Raw genomic sequence first — 20,853 nt, 5'->3', positions numbered from 1 at the left:
GGATATATGTTCTCAGTTCTCTTGATTATAACATCTAGTAGTACAATTGCTCTGTCATATGGTAACTCTATGTTTAAGATTTTAAGAAACCGCCAAACTGCTTTTCAAGTTAGCAGTACCATTTCACAATCCCACCAGCAAAGCATGAGGGTTCTGATTTCTCTACATCCTCTAACTTTCTGTTTCTAGCCATTCTAGCCATGGTGGGTGTGAAGTGGTATCTCACTGTGATTTTGATTTGTATTTCCCTAATGACTAATAATGTCAAATATATTTTCATGTGATCATTGGCCATTTGTACATCTTCTTTGGAGAAATGTCTTTCCTTGCCCATTTTTAAATTGGGTCATTAGTCTTTTTATTGTTGAGTTTTAAGAGTTCTTTATATATTCTGGATATCACTCCTTTAGTAGATATATGATTTGCAAATATTTTCTCCCATTCTGTGAGTTGCCTTTTAATTATTTTGATGGTATGCTGTGAAGTGCAAAAGTTTTAAAATTTACCGTTTTTTCTTTTGTACCATGTTTTTGGTATCATATCTAAGAAATCATTGCCTAATCTCAGATTGTAAAAGTTTACTCCTGTGTTTTCTTCTAAGAGTTTCATAATTTTAGTTCTTATATTTAAGCCTTTGATTCATTTAAAGTTAATTTTTGTGCATAGTGTGAGGTAATGGTCCAACTTTATTTTTTTTGCATGCAGATGTGCAGTGTTCCAGGTACCATTTGTCGGAGACTATTCTTTCCCCATTGAATCATTGTCTTGGCACCCTTGTCAAAAATAAATAGACCAGGGCTTCCCTGGTGGCGCAGTGGTTGAGAGTCCGCCTGCCGATGCAGGGGACACGGGTTCGTGACCCGGTACGGTAAGATCCCACATGCCGCAGAGCGGCTAGGCCCATGAGCCATGGCCACTGGGCCTGCGCATCTGGATCCTGTGCTCCGCAATGGGAGAGGACACAACAGTGAGAGACCCACGTACCACAAAAAAATAATAAATAAATAAATAGACCATAAATATAATGGTTTATTTCTGGACTCTCAGTTCTATTCTTTTGACCTACAGTTTTATTCTTCTGTCCTTATGCCAGTACCACACTGTCTTGATTACTGTAGTTTTGTATTAGGCTTTTAAATTGGGAAGTGTGAGTCCTCGAACTTTCTTCTTTTTTTCCAAGATTGTCTTAGTTATTTTTGGTCTCTTGCATTTTCATGAGAATTTTAGAATCAGCTTGTCAATTTCTGCAAAAAGTAGCTGGAATATAGATAATATATATTGAATCTGTAGACCAATTTGGGGAAGTATTGCCATATTAGCAATATTAAGCCTTCTAATTCATGAACGTGGATGTCTTTTCATGTATTTAGTTCTTTCATTTGTTTCAATGATGTTTTATCAAATTCAGTATAGATATCTTGCACTTCATTTGTTAAACTTATTCCTAAATATTTTCTTCTTTTTAATTCTATGGTAAATGGAATTGTTGTCTTAATTTCATTTTTGGATTGTTCAATGCTAAAGTACAGAATTACAATAGATTTTTGGATGTCGATCTTGTATTTTATAGCCTTGTTGCACTCACTTGTTAGTTCTGATAGCTTTTTAGTGGATTTCTTAGGATTTTCTGTGTACAGGGTCTTGTTATCTGCTAATAGAGGTAGTTGTTTTATTCTTCCCTTCTGATCTGGATTTTTGTGCTCTTTCACTCTCTTCTTTTCCCTTCCCTCCCTTCCACCTTTCACCTTCCTTCCTTCTGTCCCCCTCCTCTCTTCCTCTTCTTTTATTTGCTGTCCTTTTTTCCTTGTCCTGCTGGCTAGAATTTTCAGTAATATGTTGAGTAAGAGTGCTTAGGGTGGATATTACTCTTTTTTCCCCCGATCCTAAAGAGAAAGCATTTATTGTTTTCACTATTAAGTATGATGTTAATTGTAGATGGCTTTATCAGGTTGAAGAAGTTCCCTTTTATTCCTAGTTAATTAAGTGTTTTTACCCAAAAGGGTGCTGAATTTTGTCAAGTGTTTTTCTGCAACTATTGATATGATCATGTTGTTTTTGTCCTTCATTATATTAATATAGTGTATTACATTGATTGATCTTTGTATGTTAAACCAAGCTAGCATTCCTAGGATGAGCTCCACTTGGTCATGGTGCATAATCCTTTCAATATGTTGCTAGATTGTTGAGGCTTTTTGCATCTATATTCATAAGGAATATTGGCTGGAAGTCTATTTTCTTGGGATTTCTTTGTTTCATTGTGGTATCAGGGTGATATTGGCCTCATAGTATGAGTTGAGAAGTGTTCCTTCCTGTTCTATTTTTTGGGATGAATTTGTGAATGAATGGTGTTTGTTCTTCTTTAATGTGTGTTAACATTATCTAATTTATTGGGTTAAAATTGTTCACAGTATTCCCTTATAACTTCTGTGAGGTTGGCAGTAATGTCCCTCTTTCATTCCTGATTTTAGTAATGTGGGTCTTATCTCTTTTTATTTTGGTCAGTCTAGCTAAAATTTTGTCAGTTTTATAGAGTTCTTTAAACAATCAACTTTATTTTCATTTATTTTTTCCATTGTTTTTCTATTCTCAATTTTATCAATTTTTTCTCCAATCTGTGTAACTTACTTTCTTCTGCTCACTTTGGGCTTAGTTTGCTCTTTTTGTTTTTTAAGGTGGAAGATTAGGTTGTTGGTTTGAAATCTTTCTTCTTTTTTAATATAGGCATTTACATCTATTTCTCTCTGAGTGTTGCTTTAACTGCATCTTACATGTTTTGGTATATTGAGTTTTCATTTTCATTCAACTAAATTTCAAACACACTTAGAAATGTGATGTTTAATTTTCACATATTTGTGAATTTCCCAAATTTCCTTCTGTTATTTATTTCTAATTTCATTCTTTTGTGATTGGAGAACATTCTTGACATGGTTTTGGCCCTTTTAAATATACTGAGCTTTCTTATATGGCCTAACATATGGTCCATCCTGGAGAATGTCCCGTGTGAATTCACTTGTGTGTTGAGCTTGAGGATTTGGGGGCTGATCAAGGAAAGACCGGAGCATGAGATGGCTGTGGTGCACAGTGAGCTTATTGGGCAGTATTTGGACAGGGCTGCATGAGAGGGGAAGAGCCTCACAGCAGAAGATCTTCCAGAGACAGGGGCCACCATCCAAAAGGGGAAGAAGGTAAGTGAACTCCCAGAGAAGAGGGAAATGGAGAGGGGGCTTATGTGTCAAGGTGATGTCACTCAGCAGCAAGGTAGGGGGGTTTCTGAGTCAGAGAGCTCTGAGGGGCAGCAGTGGTTCTGGGTCCTTTACACCTACAGGGTTTGTCTTCTCTATGGCTTGCAGATATTGGGTGCAGTTTTGCAGGGTGTACAAAGCAGGCAGGCTCTAAAGGCTAAAAATATGTTTACTTTGGATATATTTTAAAGCAATTGGATATGTAAGAGTTTGAGTTTGGCTTTGGGTTGATGGTGCCAACTTCTTGTGAAAAAGTAAACAACATGAGGGCCAATATACAGGGGTCACTTATAGAACAATTTGAGAAAAATGTGTATTCTGTGGTTGTTTGATGGAAACTTCTATAGACGTTTGTTTGTCTGGTTGGCCTATAGTGTGTTGGAGTCTTCTGTTTGCTTTTGATCTTCCAGCTATTTGTTCACTCCCTTGCTGAAAGTGGGTTTTGAAGCTTCTATTATTGTTGAGTTGTCCGTCCACTTTGTCCCCTCCCACTTTCTCCTTTGCCTAGATAACTCCTTTTCATACCATAAACAGTCATTCAGGATTCAGGTTTTGGGTCTGGATCTGCTAAGCAGGGGGTAACTTTACTGGTTTGGGTTGGTTTTAGTTTAAATTTTATTTTCTAGTCTTTCATCACAGGCCAGTGTGCACATTCTAATCCCCCGAAGGACAAGAATTTAAAGGAGCTAGGTCAGGAAGCATGAAGGGACCATGGTACAGTCAGAACCTCTCCCCTTTCCATATCAGCAGTAAGTCAGTGTTCAGATTGTTAGAAGTCCAAAACACTAAAAATATTGTTATGACCTCCCCACATCACCCCCATATTTTCATTCTGAAAACAAACAGAAAAACCCCCCAAAACAAAAAAACCCACTAGCTTATTTGAAAAGGTATAAGTAAGCATACAATGGTTTGGTTTTCTTCTATGGTGACTATGTTGATGCTTTTAAAAAAAATCAAAAACCAAAATCAAATGCTTTTCCCCCAATTGTCCTGTTTTTAGAACGCCTGCTTTACTGGCACGCTAAACACAATGTGTTGCCCACCATAGAATCAAGCACTGCAAGTCTCCTTTGCCCGCTAGGGCCTGGGTAGCAAACATCTGGGGTGTGGCTACCACTCCCTCCTCCCAAGCCCATGGTAGATACCATCAAGGCCACATGTATATCCTCTTGCACTGAATGTCTGTTAATGTCTTTACACATTTTCTAAATGCATTGTTTGATTTTTTTACTTTTGACTTCTGAGAGTTCTTTATATATTCTAGATACAGGTCTTTTGTCAAATATGTGGTTTGCAAGTACTTAATCTGTAATTTATCTTTTCATTTTCTAATGGGGTCTCCCACCACCCCTATGTTGAGGTATGATTGACAAACAAAATCATACAATATTGAAAGTGTACAATGTGATGATTTGATATACATTTAATAGGGTTTTCTTGAATAGCAGAAGTTTTACAGTTTGAAGAGGTTCCATTTATCAGGTTTTCCTTTTATGGATTGTGCTTTTGGTATCAAAGTTAAGAACTCTTTACCAGGTCCTAGGTCTTGAAATAATAAATTTATCTTCTGTTTTTTCAAAAACTTTTATAGTTTTACATTTTACATTTAAGTTCATGATCCATTTTGTGTTAGTTTTTGTATACCGTGTAAGGTTTAGATTTTTTTGTTTTGCCTATAGGATATTCAGTTGCTCCAGCACCATTTGCTGAAAAGGCCATCCCTACTCCATCATGTTGCTTTTACATCTTTGTAAAAAATGAGCTGGGTTCATTTCTGAGTTCTGTATTCCATTCCATCAAGCTATGTGTCTATCCCACAGTACCATACTGTGTTGATTACAGAAGCTCTAAAGTAAGCCTTAATATTAGGAAGAATGATTTTTCTTGCTTTATTCTTTTTCATAATTATTCTGGCTATTCTAGGGTCTTTCCCTTTCAATACAAATTTTAGAATAACGTTGTCCATATTTACAAAGAAGCTTGCTGAGGTTTTGATAGAAATTGCATTAAACCCTTAGATCAGTTTGAAGAGAGCTGACATCTTCACCATGTTGAGTCTTTCAATTTATGAACATGGTATGTCTCTCCAATTATTTAGGTCTTTTTTGATGTCTTTCATCAGTATTTTGTAATTTTCAGCATACAGAACCCATACATGCTCTGTTACGTTTATACCTAAATATTTTAATTTCTTTGGAGCAGTTGTAAATGGTATTGTGAGTTTGTTTTGATTTCTACTTGTTTGTTGTTAGTATATATAAATACAATTGATTTTGTATGTCAATCTTGTGTCCTAGCTCCTATCCATTCCTAGTTTGCCAAGAGATTCTATCATGAATAGGTATTGAATTTTGTCAAATGCTTTTTCTTCTGCATCAATTGACACAATTGTATGATTTTTTTCTTTAACTTGTTGACATGGTGGATTACATTTATTTTTGAATATTGAAACAGCCTTGCATACCTTGAATAAATCCAGTGTGTTTGTAGTATATTATTCTTTTTACACATTGCTGGATTTGCTTTGTTAATATTTTGTAGAGGATTTTTGTGTCTAAATGCATTAAAGATATTGGTCTATAGTTTTCTTTTTTTGTCCTTTATTTGGTTTTGGTATTAAGGCAATACTAACCTCATAAAATGAGTTGGGAAGCATTCCCTCCTCTTCTATTTTCTGGAAGAGATTATGTAAAACTGGTGTCAATTATTCTTTAAATATTTGGCAAAATTCTCTAGTGACACTTTCTGGGCCTAGAGATTTTGATTTTTAGTATTATTTTAATGTGAACTTATCTGTACCCATAAGAACAAATGGAACCCAGGAAGACTGTGTTCAGGAAAGTCTGGAGAATTTTGGGTCTCAGTTAATATTGTATGTCACATGTGTATATGACACATTAGCCTGTGTTCTTCTTGAGAGTAGCCATGTATGTTGGTCATTGTTGGGACTTCAGCACCTAGGACAGCACCTGGCACATAGTAGGTGTTCAATGTAAGACTGCTGAATAATTGAAACGACTCTCAGCACTCTGCTGCAGATTGGAAGCCTGATGCTGTTAGAGGGCAGCATGGAGGCACCCAAGTCTTCTTTGGGGGTGGAAAAATCTTTTGGGAAGAAGGGAGGAGTAGATAGTACTTATGGTGCCATTTTTTCCCTCTAAGCTGCTTCCAAGCAGGCCGTGATCAGCTATAACACCTAGAGCAACCCAATGTGCTCAAGAATTTGAAGAGCATTATGGGGTTGCTGGTGGGGCAGCAGAGTCTGTTGGGGTAGCACTAGGGTTGGTTGCAGACTGGTGTTCCTTCCTGTTCTGGGTGCCTCCTTACACAGAAACAAGCTCTGAGAATTCCACCTTAAAACAGACGATGAACAACAGATGAGAATGTATTGAGATTAAGCATAACTTATAGAGTAATAATTCTTAATTATTTATTGATGAGTAGTCTCAGGCTTGCAGAAACTATTGACTTGCCTAGGTCTCTCTGAATTTCGAAAGCTACACCAAGGTGCTTGCCACTTGAACTGCAGTTTCTAGTCTGTTAAGTGGTTTGTTCTGACATCCCTTAGATTATACAGTTATAGATTTCCTGCCAGAGCTACATTTGTGTGTGGGTGTACCAGAAAGCACATGCATGCATGAGGAAGTGCATAGGTTTTTAGATATTGCTACTGGGGAGCCAGTTAATGACAGTAAGTTCTCGTGCTTTGCACATTTCATGGTATAGCAGAATGTCTGGGTTGTTAAATTAATAATTATTATTACTCTCTACTGGGACGTCTTGGGACAGTTAAATTCTTTGGTTTTTTCTTCTAATGCTATCTGTATTAACTGCTATTTTTATCAATAGATTTTTTTTTTTAGCACCTATCTATCTGCATTATTCTCTGGACAATCATGGACAACTTTAAGAAATATTTTATTATGCTCACTTGCTCTTTGTTTCTAAGTTAAATGTGAATTCATTTGTAATTTGAGGATGTGGGGATTTTATTGATTATAAAGGCAGTGGACCTTATGCCAGGTTTATTTGTAGTGTCTAGAACAATACCTTCAGCACGATAATTGCACAATGTTGATTCGTCAATATGTAAAACTGATGATAAATACTTAATTTCTAGGGCTCTGTCCTATTAGAAAATATTCTGGTACAACTCAGTGAAAGTTTTCTCCTTGCAAGCACCTTTACCTGAGCTCGACCTGAACCAAACATTCTATTTTCTACCTGAGTTAATCCACTCTCTCCTTTATGCCATCCCTGGGCATGTGCATACCTCCCTCTTAACACAGCATGTTGGAATTATTTGTTTGCATGCCTCTCTCTCTTACTGGATTGAGAGTTCCTTTTGGGAAGGATCCGTCTATCTTAAGTGCCTAACACAATTTCTAACTCTAGAATAGAAGCTGAAGGAGGGCAGGATCTCTGTGCACCCACCACCCAGAACAGCGCCTGGCATGTGGGTAAGCACTCACTACCCATTATTGAGTGAATACATCAATGGTGGTAGTTGGTGCTCAGAAAATCTTTGCTGAGTTAATGAATTAATATGTATTTGTGCAACAAGTTTCATGGAAAAAATCACACTGTTTCATAATCCAGAGGCAGTGACTGCATGCGGGATACATATGCCTGGACTTGCTTTCCAAGGTGACCCCTCCCGCCATCAAGAACTTTGAAAACCTGGTAGTAAACAATATTTGAAAGGTAAAAAATCAAATTATCATTTGATGACAGAATAGGGAATGAAGACTGGAGGGTGCTGTTAGATAAAATGGATCTTTTTTAACTCTATGAATTTCAGTGCATGTAGACAGAGCCTTTGAACACTTAGGAAATGTTGTCCCAAAAGTCTTATAAATGTGTTCTTGTACACAACTCATTTCTCAGGTTATTTAGGAAAGGGAAGAGGAGTTACATGTGTAGTAGATGTGTAGTTTTTATATCTCTAAACTTTCCTGATCTCCTATTTGGGGCATTTTAGCAGTTTATTAACAGGTCATGAATCATCTTAGGAAACTCAGAAATCCAATGTCTTCTGATGGCTTGCTTTCTTTTTACAATAATGGGTGAACATTTGTGTTTTTATCTGCCTATGAAAGAAATCTAATAGTTGAAAAACTAATTAAGAATACAGCCATGAGGGCTTCCCTGGTGGTGCAGTGGTTGAGAGTCCGCCCGCCGATGCAGGGGACACGGGTTCGTGTCCCGATCTGGGAAGATCCCATATGCCGCGGAGTGGTTGGGCCCGTGAGCCATGGCCACTGAGCCTGCGCGTCCGGAGCCTGTGCTCCGCAACAGGAGAGGCCACAACAGTGAGAGGCCTGCGTACCGCAAAAGAAGAAAAAAAGAAAAAGAATACAGCCATGATTATTTCAAAAATGAGCCATATATATTTGAATCATCATGCAAAAGAAAACAATAAAACAGAATGAAAAATGAACCAAAAACCTACCTGCTCTGTCCAAACATGTCTCATTGGCTTATAGGCTTGCCAAAGATGGGAACAAGATGTGTGTGTGGGGATTGGAAAGTCCATAGAGAGACCCATAAGGCAGGATGCAGGCACGGGAGTGATGCCTCTGCTACTTCTTTACAAAGCGACCAAAGGAGACTGTCCGGCATTAACGAGCTCTCCAGAGCTGGAAAGTTTGCATCCCTTAACACCGGCAGGTGGCTTTTGTTTTGATTGGAAAGGGGACATTCAGACAGGTCAGTTTCTTCCAAATTGTTTCTTTCCACTACTTTTGCATGTGTTGTACTTATTTTCACTTTCTAATTCCTAAATCCTTGGTCTACTTTCTTTTGTCTTTTATCTTCTCTCTCTCTGTCTCTGTCTCTCTGTCTCTCTGTCTCTGTCTCTGTCTCTGTCTCTCTCTCTCTCTCTCTCTCTCTCTCTCTCTCTCTCTCGCCTTTTCCAGGGTTCCTAGCTTCCTGTTTCAAATGTTTACAATGAGTAATGGTCTTGATCATGAGTGTCCCTCTTCCAGTCCATGCGTGCCTTTTAGGAAGAGGGTTGTGCCATGAGTTTGTGGAATTGGTGAGAAGCAGAGTCAGGTGGTAATCCAGAGAAAGATGAAAGGAATTGTGCAGCTCAGGTAGGCAGAGGGCTCTATTGACTTTTGGAGCTAGAAGAGCTGAAGCGCTGTAGAGAGATCATGGCTGTATGTTGAGGAAACTTTTAAACTAAATCAACAAAATGCTATCAGATAAAGTCTTCACACGAACACCACTAAAGATTTCAAATTTGCTGAGGACACTCTGTTGTTCTCATGTATTACCTGTCCTTATACTTCATGTAACTTATCAGTTGTAAATATATAATTGTAATTGAGGTTGTTTTCTTTCACCCTCTCATGTAAATGCCATGAGAACAAGGACTGATGTACATGTCCACAGCACTTAGAACAGGGCCAGGCATGCAGCAGATGCCCAATGAGTATTTGTTGAATAGATGAGTGCCACCCTGTTCCTATAATCCATCCTGGATTAAATAGAAGATAGAATTTGTCATCTGAAAGGTCTGAGTTTTAGCTCTGACTCTGCCTTGTGACAGTGGGTCCACGCCGCTTAACCCCCCTGAGCCTGTTTCCTCGTGTGTTTAATAGAATTTCTCTGGAGGCTCCTAAAATAGAACAACGAAGCGTTTGGATGGAAGCTTTGTGGATGGATGCCCTTCTCACCTTCATGCTGTTTTTTCACCATCCCCTCCCTACCCTCTGCCTTCCAATGGCTACTCTTCAAATCATGGCTCTGTTTAGCTGAGTTGAAGTGGGGAAAGAATGAACATTTTTGCAATGGTGATTCTTTTTCATTATAAACATCTGCAGAAATGAAAAGCACAACTGTCAAGCTTGTGAACCGTAGGCTAAGACTAGTGTCCCCACGATCTGCCGTGGGACTGTTGAGACCAGACAATAGCCTGCCCATCCCCGTCTCCCAGCAGGGTCTGCAGTGGTAAAACCTGAGTGAGATGGGAGGCAGGAGTGGGTGATGGGAGGTGTGGGGAAATGCACTTTCTGAGTCACAGAGGAAATGGGCACTTCAAACTGCGGGAAGGCTGGGCCTCAGGACAAAGGAGGTGACAGCTCTTGTTCAGCTCCCTTCCCAGCTCCTCCCACGAAGAAGACAAGACACAAGACCAGGAGTTGGTAAAGCAGGAGGTAAAGTTTATATACAAGAATATAATGTTTATCTGAAATATTTACAGTGTTGGTTAAAGCAGTATTTTTACAACTTTTTCAGGTCAACTACTATGTATATTACAGGTAAGCTACAATGGTTTAATTTGCAAAATTAAGTAAAAAAAATGTTTTAAACAAAGCTTAAAGTACTCGGGTCAATCATAACATCAGTCTGTCTTGCCCTTTATTTGAAGAACTCATGCTACGGTGGTTAATGTGGTTTTTATAAATGGAAGTACTCTACCTGGAAATGCAAAATGCAATACATGCTAGAGTTGTAAGTTCCCAACAGGGATGTAAAATGACAGGTGAATCATTATAAGACTTAGGTGCTGAGTGTCAGGCTGGAGCTGAGAGAGAAGTTGAGATAACAGCCAGCTTTATCTCAACTGGGTTTTGGACCCACAACAGAAAAGTGAAAGTTTGGGCCACACAGGAAAGTAAAGCTATTTGCACATTATGGCAACCTCAGCAGAAAGTGAAACTCGGTTGACCCAAACCAAACAACCAAAAAAAATAAAACCCAAGTCACAGTTGCACGTATTCAAAACTAGCTTTTCAGTGAGCTATTTTAAAACTTCATAAAAATCTTCGTGATTTTATTAGTTGGAAGATTTCTACAAGATTTGGGTGGGTTTTTCCTTTATGTGAAAACAACTATTTGTTCCTGAGGCCTCCTGGGGCCTTATAACTCAGAAAATGCCAGGGGTGCAAACGTGCAAAAGACAGGGGAAAGCCGCTCCAGGCTGGGGCTGGAGCTGCAGGGACTGTGCTTGGGAAATGAGTGCTGAGGTCCCACAGCAGAAGTGGAAAGGGTCAGCAGAGCCCGGGGGATGGCCCCGGGACTAGCACTGCAGCTTGCGGATGCTGCGGGAGATGCGCTTGAACTCTCTCTGCCCCTTCTGCCACCGCTTCACAGAGGTGATGACTAGCTCTCCGCCCAGTTTCTGCCCCATGACCAGGTAGGGCGCGTTGATGTCATTCATCTCCTCGCACGTGCACTGCAGGCTGTCTTTGAGCCACAGCACCGACTTCTTCAGGTCCCTCTCGGACACACCGTTCAGCTTGTAAATGGTCTTGCTCTTGGTCTCCAGGATGATTTTGGTATCTCTGTTGATGTAGGTGATCTCCTTCACTTTTATTTTCAGTGCTACGAAGACAAGAGAGGACAGAGTGATAAGGAGGGAACACATCCCACTGCATATTTGTGACTCAGCTTGGGAGAGGGAAGAAGAGCTTCCCAGGGCTGATGGGACTGTCAGGGGCTGCGGGTAGGGGGTTGGGAGCTGAGGGCAGCAGGTGACTCCATTTCTAAAGCCTCAAAGGGTTTGTCAGGCACTTTGTTTCAAACCAGCCATCCTTTAAAAACTCTCTTTGCGGGGACTCAATTGACTTTTCTTCCTTGCCCTTGTGTTCTTGTGTTTGTACGTAGGCTGCCTGTGGTGTGTGCTCTCCTTGACAAATGACTTTCCCTATTGGAAACTTCAGCATGAAAAGAAATGCCTGATTCTTAGGTGAAACACGATCCTTCTGTGGCCGTAAACGTTAAACTCAATTTATTACGTCGGAGAGGTTTTTGGACAAACCTGTAAGGAAATTATATCACAAAATCATTGTTTTCTAAAGAACAAACTACAAGGAAGGAGAATTGATCTTACAGCTGCATTTGATTTGGTAAAGTAACTCAGAAAAAACAGCCAAGACTCTTTTTAAGAGCACAACATGTTTAGCTGTAAAAGTGTTTTTCTGAAGACCTCATCCTCATATGCTATCATTTGCCTGTCCGAGGCCAAGGCGTTTACAGATCATATATGTACTGTTTCCAAGATGGATAAGTAGACTCATTAGAATGCTAAGACCAAAAGTAAGTGGTTTACGATAAAAGACACATTTTATAGTCATGAACAGTATGCTTTGGGAAAGACAACCCTACAAACATACACGCTGGAATTAAATTTCAAGACCCCATGAGGCAGGGAAAGGATAGAATTTTAAGGTTGGAAGGGATCATCCAGTTAAAATCTCTTCTTGGTACACAAAGAATCTGAAATCCAGAGAAGTTTAGTGACGTAACATGAGGTCACCCAGTTAGGCTGTGCCCTGGCTGAGTCTAATTCTCAGAACTCTGGTCCCCAAACCTCCTCCTGTAACACCACTGTGATCTCTTAGGCATAGTATTGAATTTCTTGTCCTGGCTGGTGCATTAATATGCCCACTGTAATGTGTCTTCCGACCCTTGGTGACATTAACAATTGTTCCATAGAGATGACATGCAGGTGTGACTTCCTGACTCTGATGGAGTTTAATGCATTGTTTAAATTAGTAATAGAGGAAGAGGTCTTTTGTGTGTATATCACTGTTCTGGAAATTTCTTCCTCTTTCTTTCTTTCTTTCTCTCTCAGAAGGAGAATTTGACTAAGCATGGCTTTTCTAGTCAACCAGGAAATGACTGAGGCTCAACCAGGTAAATCGAGGATACTGGGACTTGGCCAACCATTATTTGTCTGATATGCATCTGGGCTCTAGTACTGAGTTCTCAGGGTTTATCATGAGATAAGCCACGTGGCAATGTCACATGGTCCTATGGCCTCTGCCTAAGGGCTGGGAGTGGGGAAGGTATATGGTGGGAGAAGTGATTGTAATGTTACCTGGGAGCCTCATCCATAGCACAGACAGAGCATGTGTGAGATTTCGCCTGGTCAAATTAGACATTCTTGAGCTCCAAATATCAGAAGAACCATCACTTTTAACAAGGGGGGAGATTTATTACTCATCTTTCTCTAGCTATGAAATAACCAACTTTGTAAGAGCTTACCATGGGAAAACTTCAGACATTTCCTCCCTGGGTTTTCAGCTGGGACCAAATAGAGGAAATCAAACCCTCAAATAACTTTTCCTGCCCTGCAAGATGTGAACGGGGATGCCACACATGGTAGGAGGCAGGGGTGTTGATACTGTCTGCTCCAACAATAGGCTGCATACAGAGGCAGGCAGTTCTGGGCTATTCTTTCTTCACCAGTACTTTCCCCACTGTAGTAAGGAGGTCTTCTCCATCCTCCCTGTACTCCAAGTGCAGTGGGGAAAGTGTCATGCTTTCATGGATGATTCAGATTTCTACCCTTGTTCCTTCTACCCTGTCATTACTCCCCCAGAGTACAGAGGCGATGTGGAGAACCACCTATAAACCAGTATAACACGCACCCCCTACAATTTAGGTTCATTATCCCCTTTGGGACAAACTGAATGTGGAGAAATAGAAAACAAAGCTTGTGAGGTATCTGCATGTGTGATACCTTAAGTGTAATGACTTCCATGTTGTTTTGAAAGGCTCTCTCCTCTAAGGAGAGAGAACGTTGAACACACACACACACACACACACACACACACACACACACACACACACACACAAACATTTCTTTGGGCCAGGTCTTGATACAGCATTCTTAGGAAGGAGGTCTTCTGTAAGGTAAGCCACAAAGCAAGCAGGTAATGTATGTGTGTGTGCACGTGTGCTCTAATTTCAACTTTTATGGAGCTCCACTAAACTTCTTCATGGAAGTCAGGATAGTGATCTGTGCTAAATCTAGTGCAAAGGCCATAACTTGCCAGAAGAAAATGATATTTTATATACATTTTTATATATAGCCGCTCCAGGCTGGGGCTGGAGCTGCAGGGACTGTGCTTGGGAAATGAGTGCTGAGGTCCCACAGCAGAAGTGGAAAGGGTCAGCAGAGCCCGGGGGATGGCCCCGGGACTAGCACTGCAGCTTGCGGATGCTGCGGGAGATGCGCTTGAACTCTCTCTGCCCCTTCTGCCACCGCTTCACAGAGGTGATGACTAGCTCTCCGCCCAGTTTCTGCCCCATGACCAGGTAGGGCGCGTTGATGTCATTCATCTCCTCGCACGTGCACTGCAGGCTGTCTTTGAGCCACAGCACCGACTTCTTCAGGTCCCTCTCGGACACACCGTTCAGCTTGTAAATGGTCTTGCTCTTGGTCTCCAGGATGATTTTGGTATCTCTGTTGATGTAGGTGATCTCCTTCACTTTTATTTTCAGTGCTACGAAGACAAGAGAGGACAGAGTGATAAGGAGGGAACACATCCCACTGCATATTTGTGACTCAGCTTGGGAGAGGGAAGAAGAGCTTCCCAGGGCTGATGGGACTGTCAGGGGCTGCGGGTAGGGGGTTGGGAGCTGAGGGCAGCAGGTGACTCCATTTCTAAAGCCTCAAAGGGTTTGTCAGGCACTTTGTTTCAAACCAGCCATCCTTTAAAAACTCTCTTTGCGGGGACTCAATTGACTTTTCTTCCTTGCCCTTGTGTTCTTGTGTTTGTACGTAGGCTGCCTGTGGTGTGTGCTCTCCTTGACAAATGACTTTCCCTATTGGAAACTTCAGCATGAAAAGAAATGCCTGATTCTTAGGTGAAACACGATCCTTCTGTGGCCGTAAACGTTAAACTCAATTTATTACGTCGGAGAGGTTTTTGGACAAACCTGTAAGGAAATTATATCACAAAATCATTGTTTTCTAAAGAACAAACTACAAGGAAGGAGAATTGATCTTACAGCTGCATTTGATTTGGTAAAGTAACTCAGAAAAAACAGCCAAGACTCTTTTTAAGAGCACAACATGTTTAGCTGTAAAAGTGTTTTTCTGAAGACCTCATCCTCATATGCTATCATTTGCCTGTCCGAGGCCAAGGCGTTTACAGATCATATATGTACTGTTTCCAAGATGGATAAGTAGACTCATTAGAATGCTAAGACCAAAAGTAAGTGGTTTACGATAAAAGACACATTTTATAGTCATGAACAGTATGCTTTGGGAAAGACAACCCTACAAACATACACGCTGGAATTAAATTTCAAGACCCCATGAGGCAGGGAAAGGATAGAATTTTAAGGTTGGAAGGGATCATCCAGTTAAAATCTCTTCTTGGTACACAAAGAATCTGAAATCCAGAGAAGTTTAGTGACGTAACATGAGGTCACCCAGTTAGGCTGTGCCCTGGCTGAGTCTAATTCTCAGAACTCTGGTCCCCAAACCTCCTCCTGTAACACCACTGTGATCTCTTAGGCATAGTATTGAATTTCTTGTCCTGGCTGGTGCATTAATATGCCCACTGTAATGTGTCTTCCGACCCTTGGTGACATTAACAATTGTTCCATAGAGATGACATGCAGGTGTGACTTCCTGACTCTGATGGAGTTTAATGCATTGTTTAAATTAGTAATAGAGGAAGAGGTCTTTTGTGTGTATATCACTGTTCTGGAAATTTCTTCCTCTTTCTTTCTTTCTTTCTCTCTCAGAAGGAGAATTTGACTAAGCATGGCTTTTCTAGTCAACCAGGAAATGACTGAGGCTCAACCAGGTAAATCGAGGATACTGGGACTTGGCCAACCATTATTTGTCTGATATGCATCTGGGCTCTAGTACTGAGTTCTCAGGGTTTATCATGAGATAAGCCACGTGGCAATGTCACATGGTCCTATGGCCTCTGCCTAAGGGCTGGGAGTGGGGAAGGTATATGGTGGGAGAAGTGATTGTAATGTTACCTGGGAGCCTCATCCATAGCACAGACAGAGCATGTGTGAGATTTCGCCTGGTCAAATTAGACATTCTTGAGCTCCAAATATCAGAAGAACCATCACTTTTAACAAGGGGGGAGATTTATTACTCATCTTTCTCTAGCTATGAAATAACCAACTTTGTAAGAGCTTACCATGGGAAAACTTCAGACATTTCCTCCCTGGGTTTTCAGCTGGGACCAAATAGAGGAAATCAAACCCTCAAATAACTTTTCCTGCCCTGCAAGATGTGAACGGGGATGCCACACATGGTAGGAGGCAGGGGTGTTGATACTGTCTGCTCCAACAATAGGCTGCATACAGAGGCAGGCAGTTCTGGGCTATTCTTTCTTCACCAGTACTTTCCCCACTGTAGTAAGGAGGTCTTCTCCATCCTCCCTGTACTCCAAGTGCAGTGGGGAAAGTGTCATGCTTTCATGGATGATTCAGATTTCTACCCTTGTTCCTTCTACCCTGTCATTACTCCCCCAGAGTACAGAGGCGATGTGGAGAACCACCTATAAACCAGTATAACACGCACCCCCTACAATTTAGGTTCATTATCCCCTTTGGGACAAACTGAATGTGGAGAAATAGAAAACAAAGCTTGTGAGGTATCTGCATGTGTGATACCTTAAGTGTAATGACTTCCATGTTGTTTTGAAAGGCTCTCTCCTCTAAGGAGAGAGAACGTTGAACACACACACACACACACACACACACACACACACACACACACACACACAAACATTTCTTTGGGCCAGGTCTTGATACAGCATTCTTAGGAAGGAGGTCTTCTGTAAGGTAAGCCACAAAGCAAGCAGGTAATGTATGTGTGTGTGCACGTGTGCTCTAATTTCAACTTTTATGGAGCTCCACTAAACTTCTTCATGGAAGTCAGGATAGTGATCTGTGCTAAATCTAGTGCAAAGGCCATAACTTGCCAGAAGAAAATGATATTTTATATACATTTTTATATAAACTTTATTAAAATTATATTAAAAAATTTTGTCCTTAATCAAATCCTGTAGCATGGAAGCTAAGAACCGTGTTTTGGGCAAGGCTCTGGAGCTTTAGGGTTGCTGCTGCCAACATGCCTGGCCCTCTCCTACTTTGAGAGTTGTATGTATTAGAATATAGACATTTGAAACCCTATCATCCATCTGTGGCTCTCACTGAGGGGAAGGACTGGCTAGGACTCAGAGTTACCTCCTTCCTTTCCCCTTCCTCAGCTGTTTGAATCTTCTCCTATAGCTACGGCTGTCCCAGGACCTGCTAAGGTTAAGCCCAGGGCCCTTCCTGCAAGAGACCTGGGGTTGTAAGGGGCAGTGATTGGGTTGTTTCCAGTTTCAGGGACCTGGCCAGGTCTGAGATTTCTGGGCTGGCAAGCTGTAAGGAGAGGGTGGGAGGGCAGTCCTCCACAGTGGGCGCTGGAGTGATTTCTCTGTCTCCAGGACTTAGTTGAGTATGTAGAAGTGTTCATACAGATCTGTTACAGTCTGTTATTGTTTGCTAGAACAGGGACCACATCTGTTTACCAGTAAATTCAACCTTCTGCCTGAGTAAATACTTTTAAATACCAACCCCTCAAACACACCCAAAAGTGCCTGCTCTTGGAATGGGAGGAAAACACGAATGTCTCAGGTGTCTCGGCAAAGTTCCTGGCCACCCCCAACTCCTCCCCCAACACAGCACTGATCTGTATCTAGCTGGCTCCTCTGCTCCCCTTGGAGCGCTGAGGACACAGATGAGGTGCTGCTGGAGCTCTGGGTGGACAGTCTCCAACCCTCCTTCCTCTTATAGTTCTTTCTTAAGGGGAATGACCCGCACGCCGTGGAACTTGGGTAACATACCTCGCACATTATTTACTGTCCTCCAGAACCTTGTCATCATGGCACCTTGCATGTATCTTGCCAAAGTAAACTCCTAGCTTTATTGTTTCTTCTTTCTAAATTTAAGGAAACTCTCCCCGACATATTATTAACCAGTACCTTGGATATACTCACTGATGGTGGAACATGGGAAGCAGAGCATCATGGGTTACGAATAACGTAAAAATATTTGTTTGGCACTGGAGTAAATTTCAATTTTTGGCCAACTCCATGCCTTGAATCTGTTTTGCTGAGGCTAATATTTACATGTTCCCATCCCTGGGACACATGTTAAGTGACTAGAAGAGAACATGGTCTGAGATTATGCTTGTTGGCAAGAAAAAGCCATAGTGAAATGAAAAATGTGCCATCGGAAATTCATAACATGAACAACTCTCATTATTTGATAATTGCTTAAAAGAGCAATGACTCTCACCTAAAAGGATACAACTCGATACAAGACAGTTACATAGGGAGGAAACTAGGATAACACAGATAATTAGCTCAAGGAAAGATGATCTGTGATGATATGTCACCCAAACTTTATCTAGTAACATCTTAAAGAATTGTACCTTTAAGTTGTACTGGGCAATAAAACTTCTGTTGTTGGTGGTGTATTACTTACCAAAATCATTTTTACAAAGAGTTTCCATTATGTCGTTGTCATCTTCGTTTTTATTTTTGCAGGCTTCACATACCTTTGGAGCTAGAAATGTGAAAAGTTCGTAAGTTTGCTTAAAACGAAACAGCAGGTGGCATTTGTACACAACTCACAGGGGCTCATTCAGGCAAGAGTAGCAATTGTCCTGTAAGACCCCAGCTTCTGCCTCATTTGTGAAAGAGGGACCACTCATTCCTAAGAGAGTCTCCCATGCCTCCCATCTTTTCGACAGGCAAAAATGCCCACATGCTGTGTTTCATGTATGACGACTCCCCAAGCAAAGGGCGCCCTGGCGGAGTGTGCAGGTACAGCCACAGGTAACGGAGACAGGCTGCAGCTTTTCACTCCTCCTCCCACTCCTGGGACAAACTCGGTCTCTGAAAAAGTTAGTCCCAAAGCCTCTCTGGGGAGAAAGCACCAAAAGACCCTTAAGGGATTTTGGAAAACTAGCAACCACAAACTACGGCCAGAAGATCATCTTTCTCAGCTGCAGGTCACTGGTGCAGCCTGGCCTCTGCTGGGCTCTTCAGCTGACCTGTCTCTCGGGGGAGTCATTTCAAGATATTTTCAGGTCTGGACAGGGTGGGGTGGCTAGCATTGTAAGGCTCACATCTGGGTTCTTCCCCCTTGGAAGCACACCTTGCTAATGACTATAGCCTGCTCTAAATGGTTCTGTATCACCTCGTGCTTTCTGCCAAGTTTGTGCTTGAGTTAAGCAGCATTTATTTCACTGTTATCTTCATCCCTGGTGCAGATTCTTCTTGCCTCTCTTTGCCTGTTTCAAACTCTCGAAAACAAACAGACAAAACAACAGCAACAACAAAACCCAAACAAACAAAAACCCAAAGCTTCTCCTGAAGCCAGTGAAAATCTGACCAAACCCAGGAAGGTGCACAAGCACTGCTAAAGGCTCCTCTAAAAGAGTCTGATTCCTTGGGAAAAGGGAAAAAAGAAAACATTCATTTTCTCCCACTTATAAATGCACTAATGCTGTCTTTAAAATTTAGGTGAAATTTCATTAATATGAAATTGCATTTTCGCAGGGAAAAAAGAACTATATGACTCATTTTAGAAGTTATTTATCAAATAAGAAAAAGCGCAGAGCAGATTTTGAAACACGTAAACTTTTATTTTGAAGGGAGAAATGACTTTTTCGAGAAATGTAATATATAATGTTGGTGGGACTGTGAAAAACAAAAACAAAAGCAACACACATAAAACTGCCCTTAACTCCTCTGTCTCAAACAAAATGAAACTTTTCCAATTAGGAGCTCTAGGAGTGTATATAAAATGTTACTAACCTGTGTTGGTTGGTCTGTGGTATATGTTGGACAAATGTTTGAAATATGCCAAACATTTGCAATAAATTATAAATCTAACCAATAAGATGATTGCAAACTCACGGTGCCTGCCAGGAAAGATTGCTAAGCAACTCTGCATTTTCTTTAACTAATGATGGCTGTAGGAAAACAATTAGAGATGGAAAGGGAGATGCTGGTGGAGCCCTGAAAGGGATTAGGAAGCCCCCTTTCCATCGCGGGGGAACCTAAATCAGCTCAGACACATTGTATATGTTTTCCTTTCAGGAAGACTATCAAGCGCCCATGAGGTTTTCATTGCTTTGATGGTTTCTGCACAGGAACTCCCCCCCTATTTTCTAAAAAACTTGGGAAACTCTCTTTTGCACGATTTTCTCCAGTTAATTAAAACCACTCCTAAGATAAAAGCTGATTAGTGATAGAAAAATGATTTCTGGAGATTCCCTTTGTGCCCTCTTTCTTGGACCTCTGGGCAGTTAACAACCAATGCTCAATTTTCAACACGCATGAGCCAGTCCTGCTTTTTATTTACAAAGCCTAAATCGGCAAAGAACAGAGAGTGCCTTAAAAGACTATCTGTTTGCACATTTTGGCGATCGTGCCTGTAGGGAATGTCCCTGTGCCTAGAATCCTGCCCAGTGGTAACAACGTGCTGCGTGAGGCTGAGGCCAGCGTGCTCTGGCCAGGGTGCTCACCGCCAACTCCTCCTAGCAGGACCACTTCCAACACTCTCAATTGCAGCCCCCGTGCTAGCATCTTCACAAAGAATTGTACATTTATCTACACGGGAAAGATCTCTTCCAGTTCTACGTTTTCTCCCCCCACCCCCCTTTTAAACTGTCCCTAAGAAAGAGCAACTGGTACAACTCGGGAAGGGAATGAGAGACTTGGGTGTGTGTTTGGGCGGGGGGGTATCTCAGATTTGTCACGATGACACACCAGGGCAAGGAGAGCGGCTGCCCTGCCCGGGACTGGCACCCCCGGCGGGGAAGCATCGGGATGGGGGG

At 41.3% G+C, this 20,853-nt stretch overlaps 2 protein-coding genes across 2 annotated transcripts in view; both read right to left on the bottom strand.

Annotated features, from left to right (window-relative positions):
* Positions 1 to 10,411: 10,411 nt before the first annotated feature.
* LOC112407979 (secreted frizzled-related protein 2-like) lies at positions 10,412 to 13,087 on the bottom strand. The gene is made up of 2 exons (XM_024757462.1): positions 13,075 to 13,087; positions 10,412 to 11,576 (listed from the first exon to the last, which is right to left on the bottom strand). The coding sequence occupies exons 1-2, from the start codon at positions 13,085 to 13,087 to the stop codon at positions 11,272 to 11,274; spliced, it is 318 nt and encodes a 105-aa protein (XP_024613230.1). The 3' UTR covers positions 10,412 to 11,271.
* A 1,003-nt stretch (positions 13,088 to 14,090) lies between these two features.
* Positions 14,091 to 20,853, bottom strand: part of LOC112407988 (secreted frizzled-related protein 2) — a 7,502-nt gene continuing 739 nt past the window's right edge. The window contains exons 2-3 of the mRNA XM_024757474.1: positions 18,492 to 18,572; positions 14,091 to 14,485 (exon numbers count right to left, since the gene is read on the bottom strand). Of these exons, the coding sequence (XP_024613242.1) occupies positions 14,181 to 14,485; positions 18,492 to 18,572 (386 nt within the window). The 3' untranslated portion in view covers positions 14,091 to 14,180. The remainder of the gene's footprint in view (positions 14,486 to 18,491; positions 18,573 to 20,853) is intronic.

The sequence above is a fragment of the Neophocaena asiaeorientalis genome, unplaced genomic scaffold, assembly GCF_003031525.2.
Source record: "Neophocaena asiaeorientalis asiaeorientalis breed wild unplaced genomic scaffold, Neophocaena_asiaeorientalis_V1.1 scaffold238, whole genome shotgun sequence".
Classification (NCBI taxonomy): domain Eukaryota; kingdom Metazoa; phylum Chordata; class Mammalia; order Artiodactyla; family Phocoenidae; genus Neophocaena; species Neophocaena asiaeorientalis.
The sequence above is the reverse complement of the archived record's forward strand: the minus strand, read 5'-3'. Positions and strand labels throughout refer to the sequence as shown.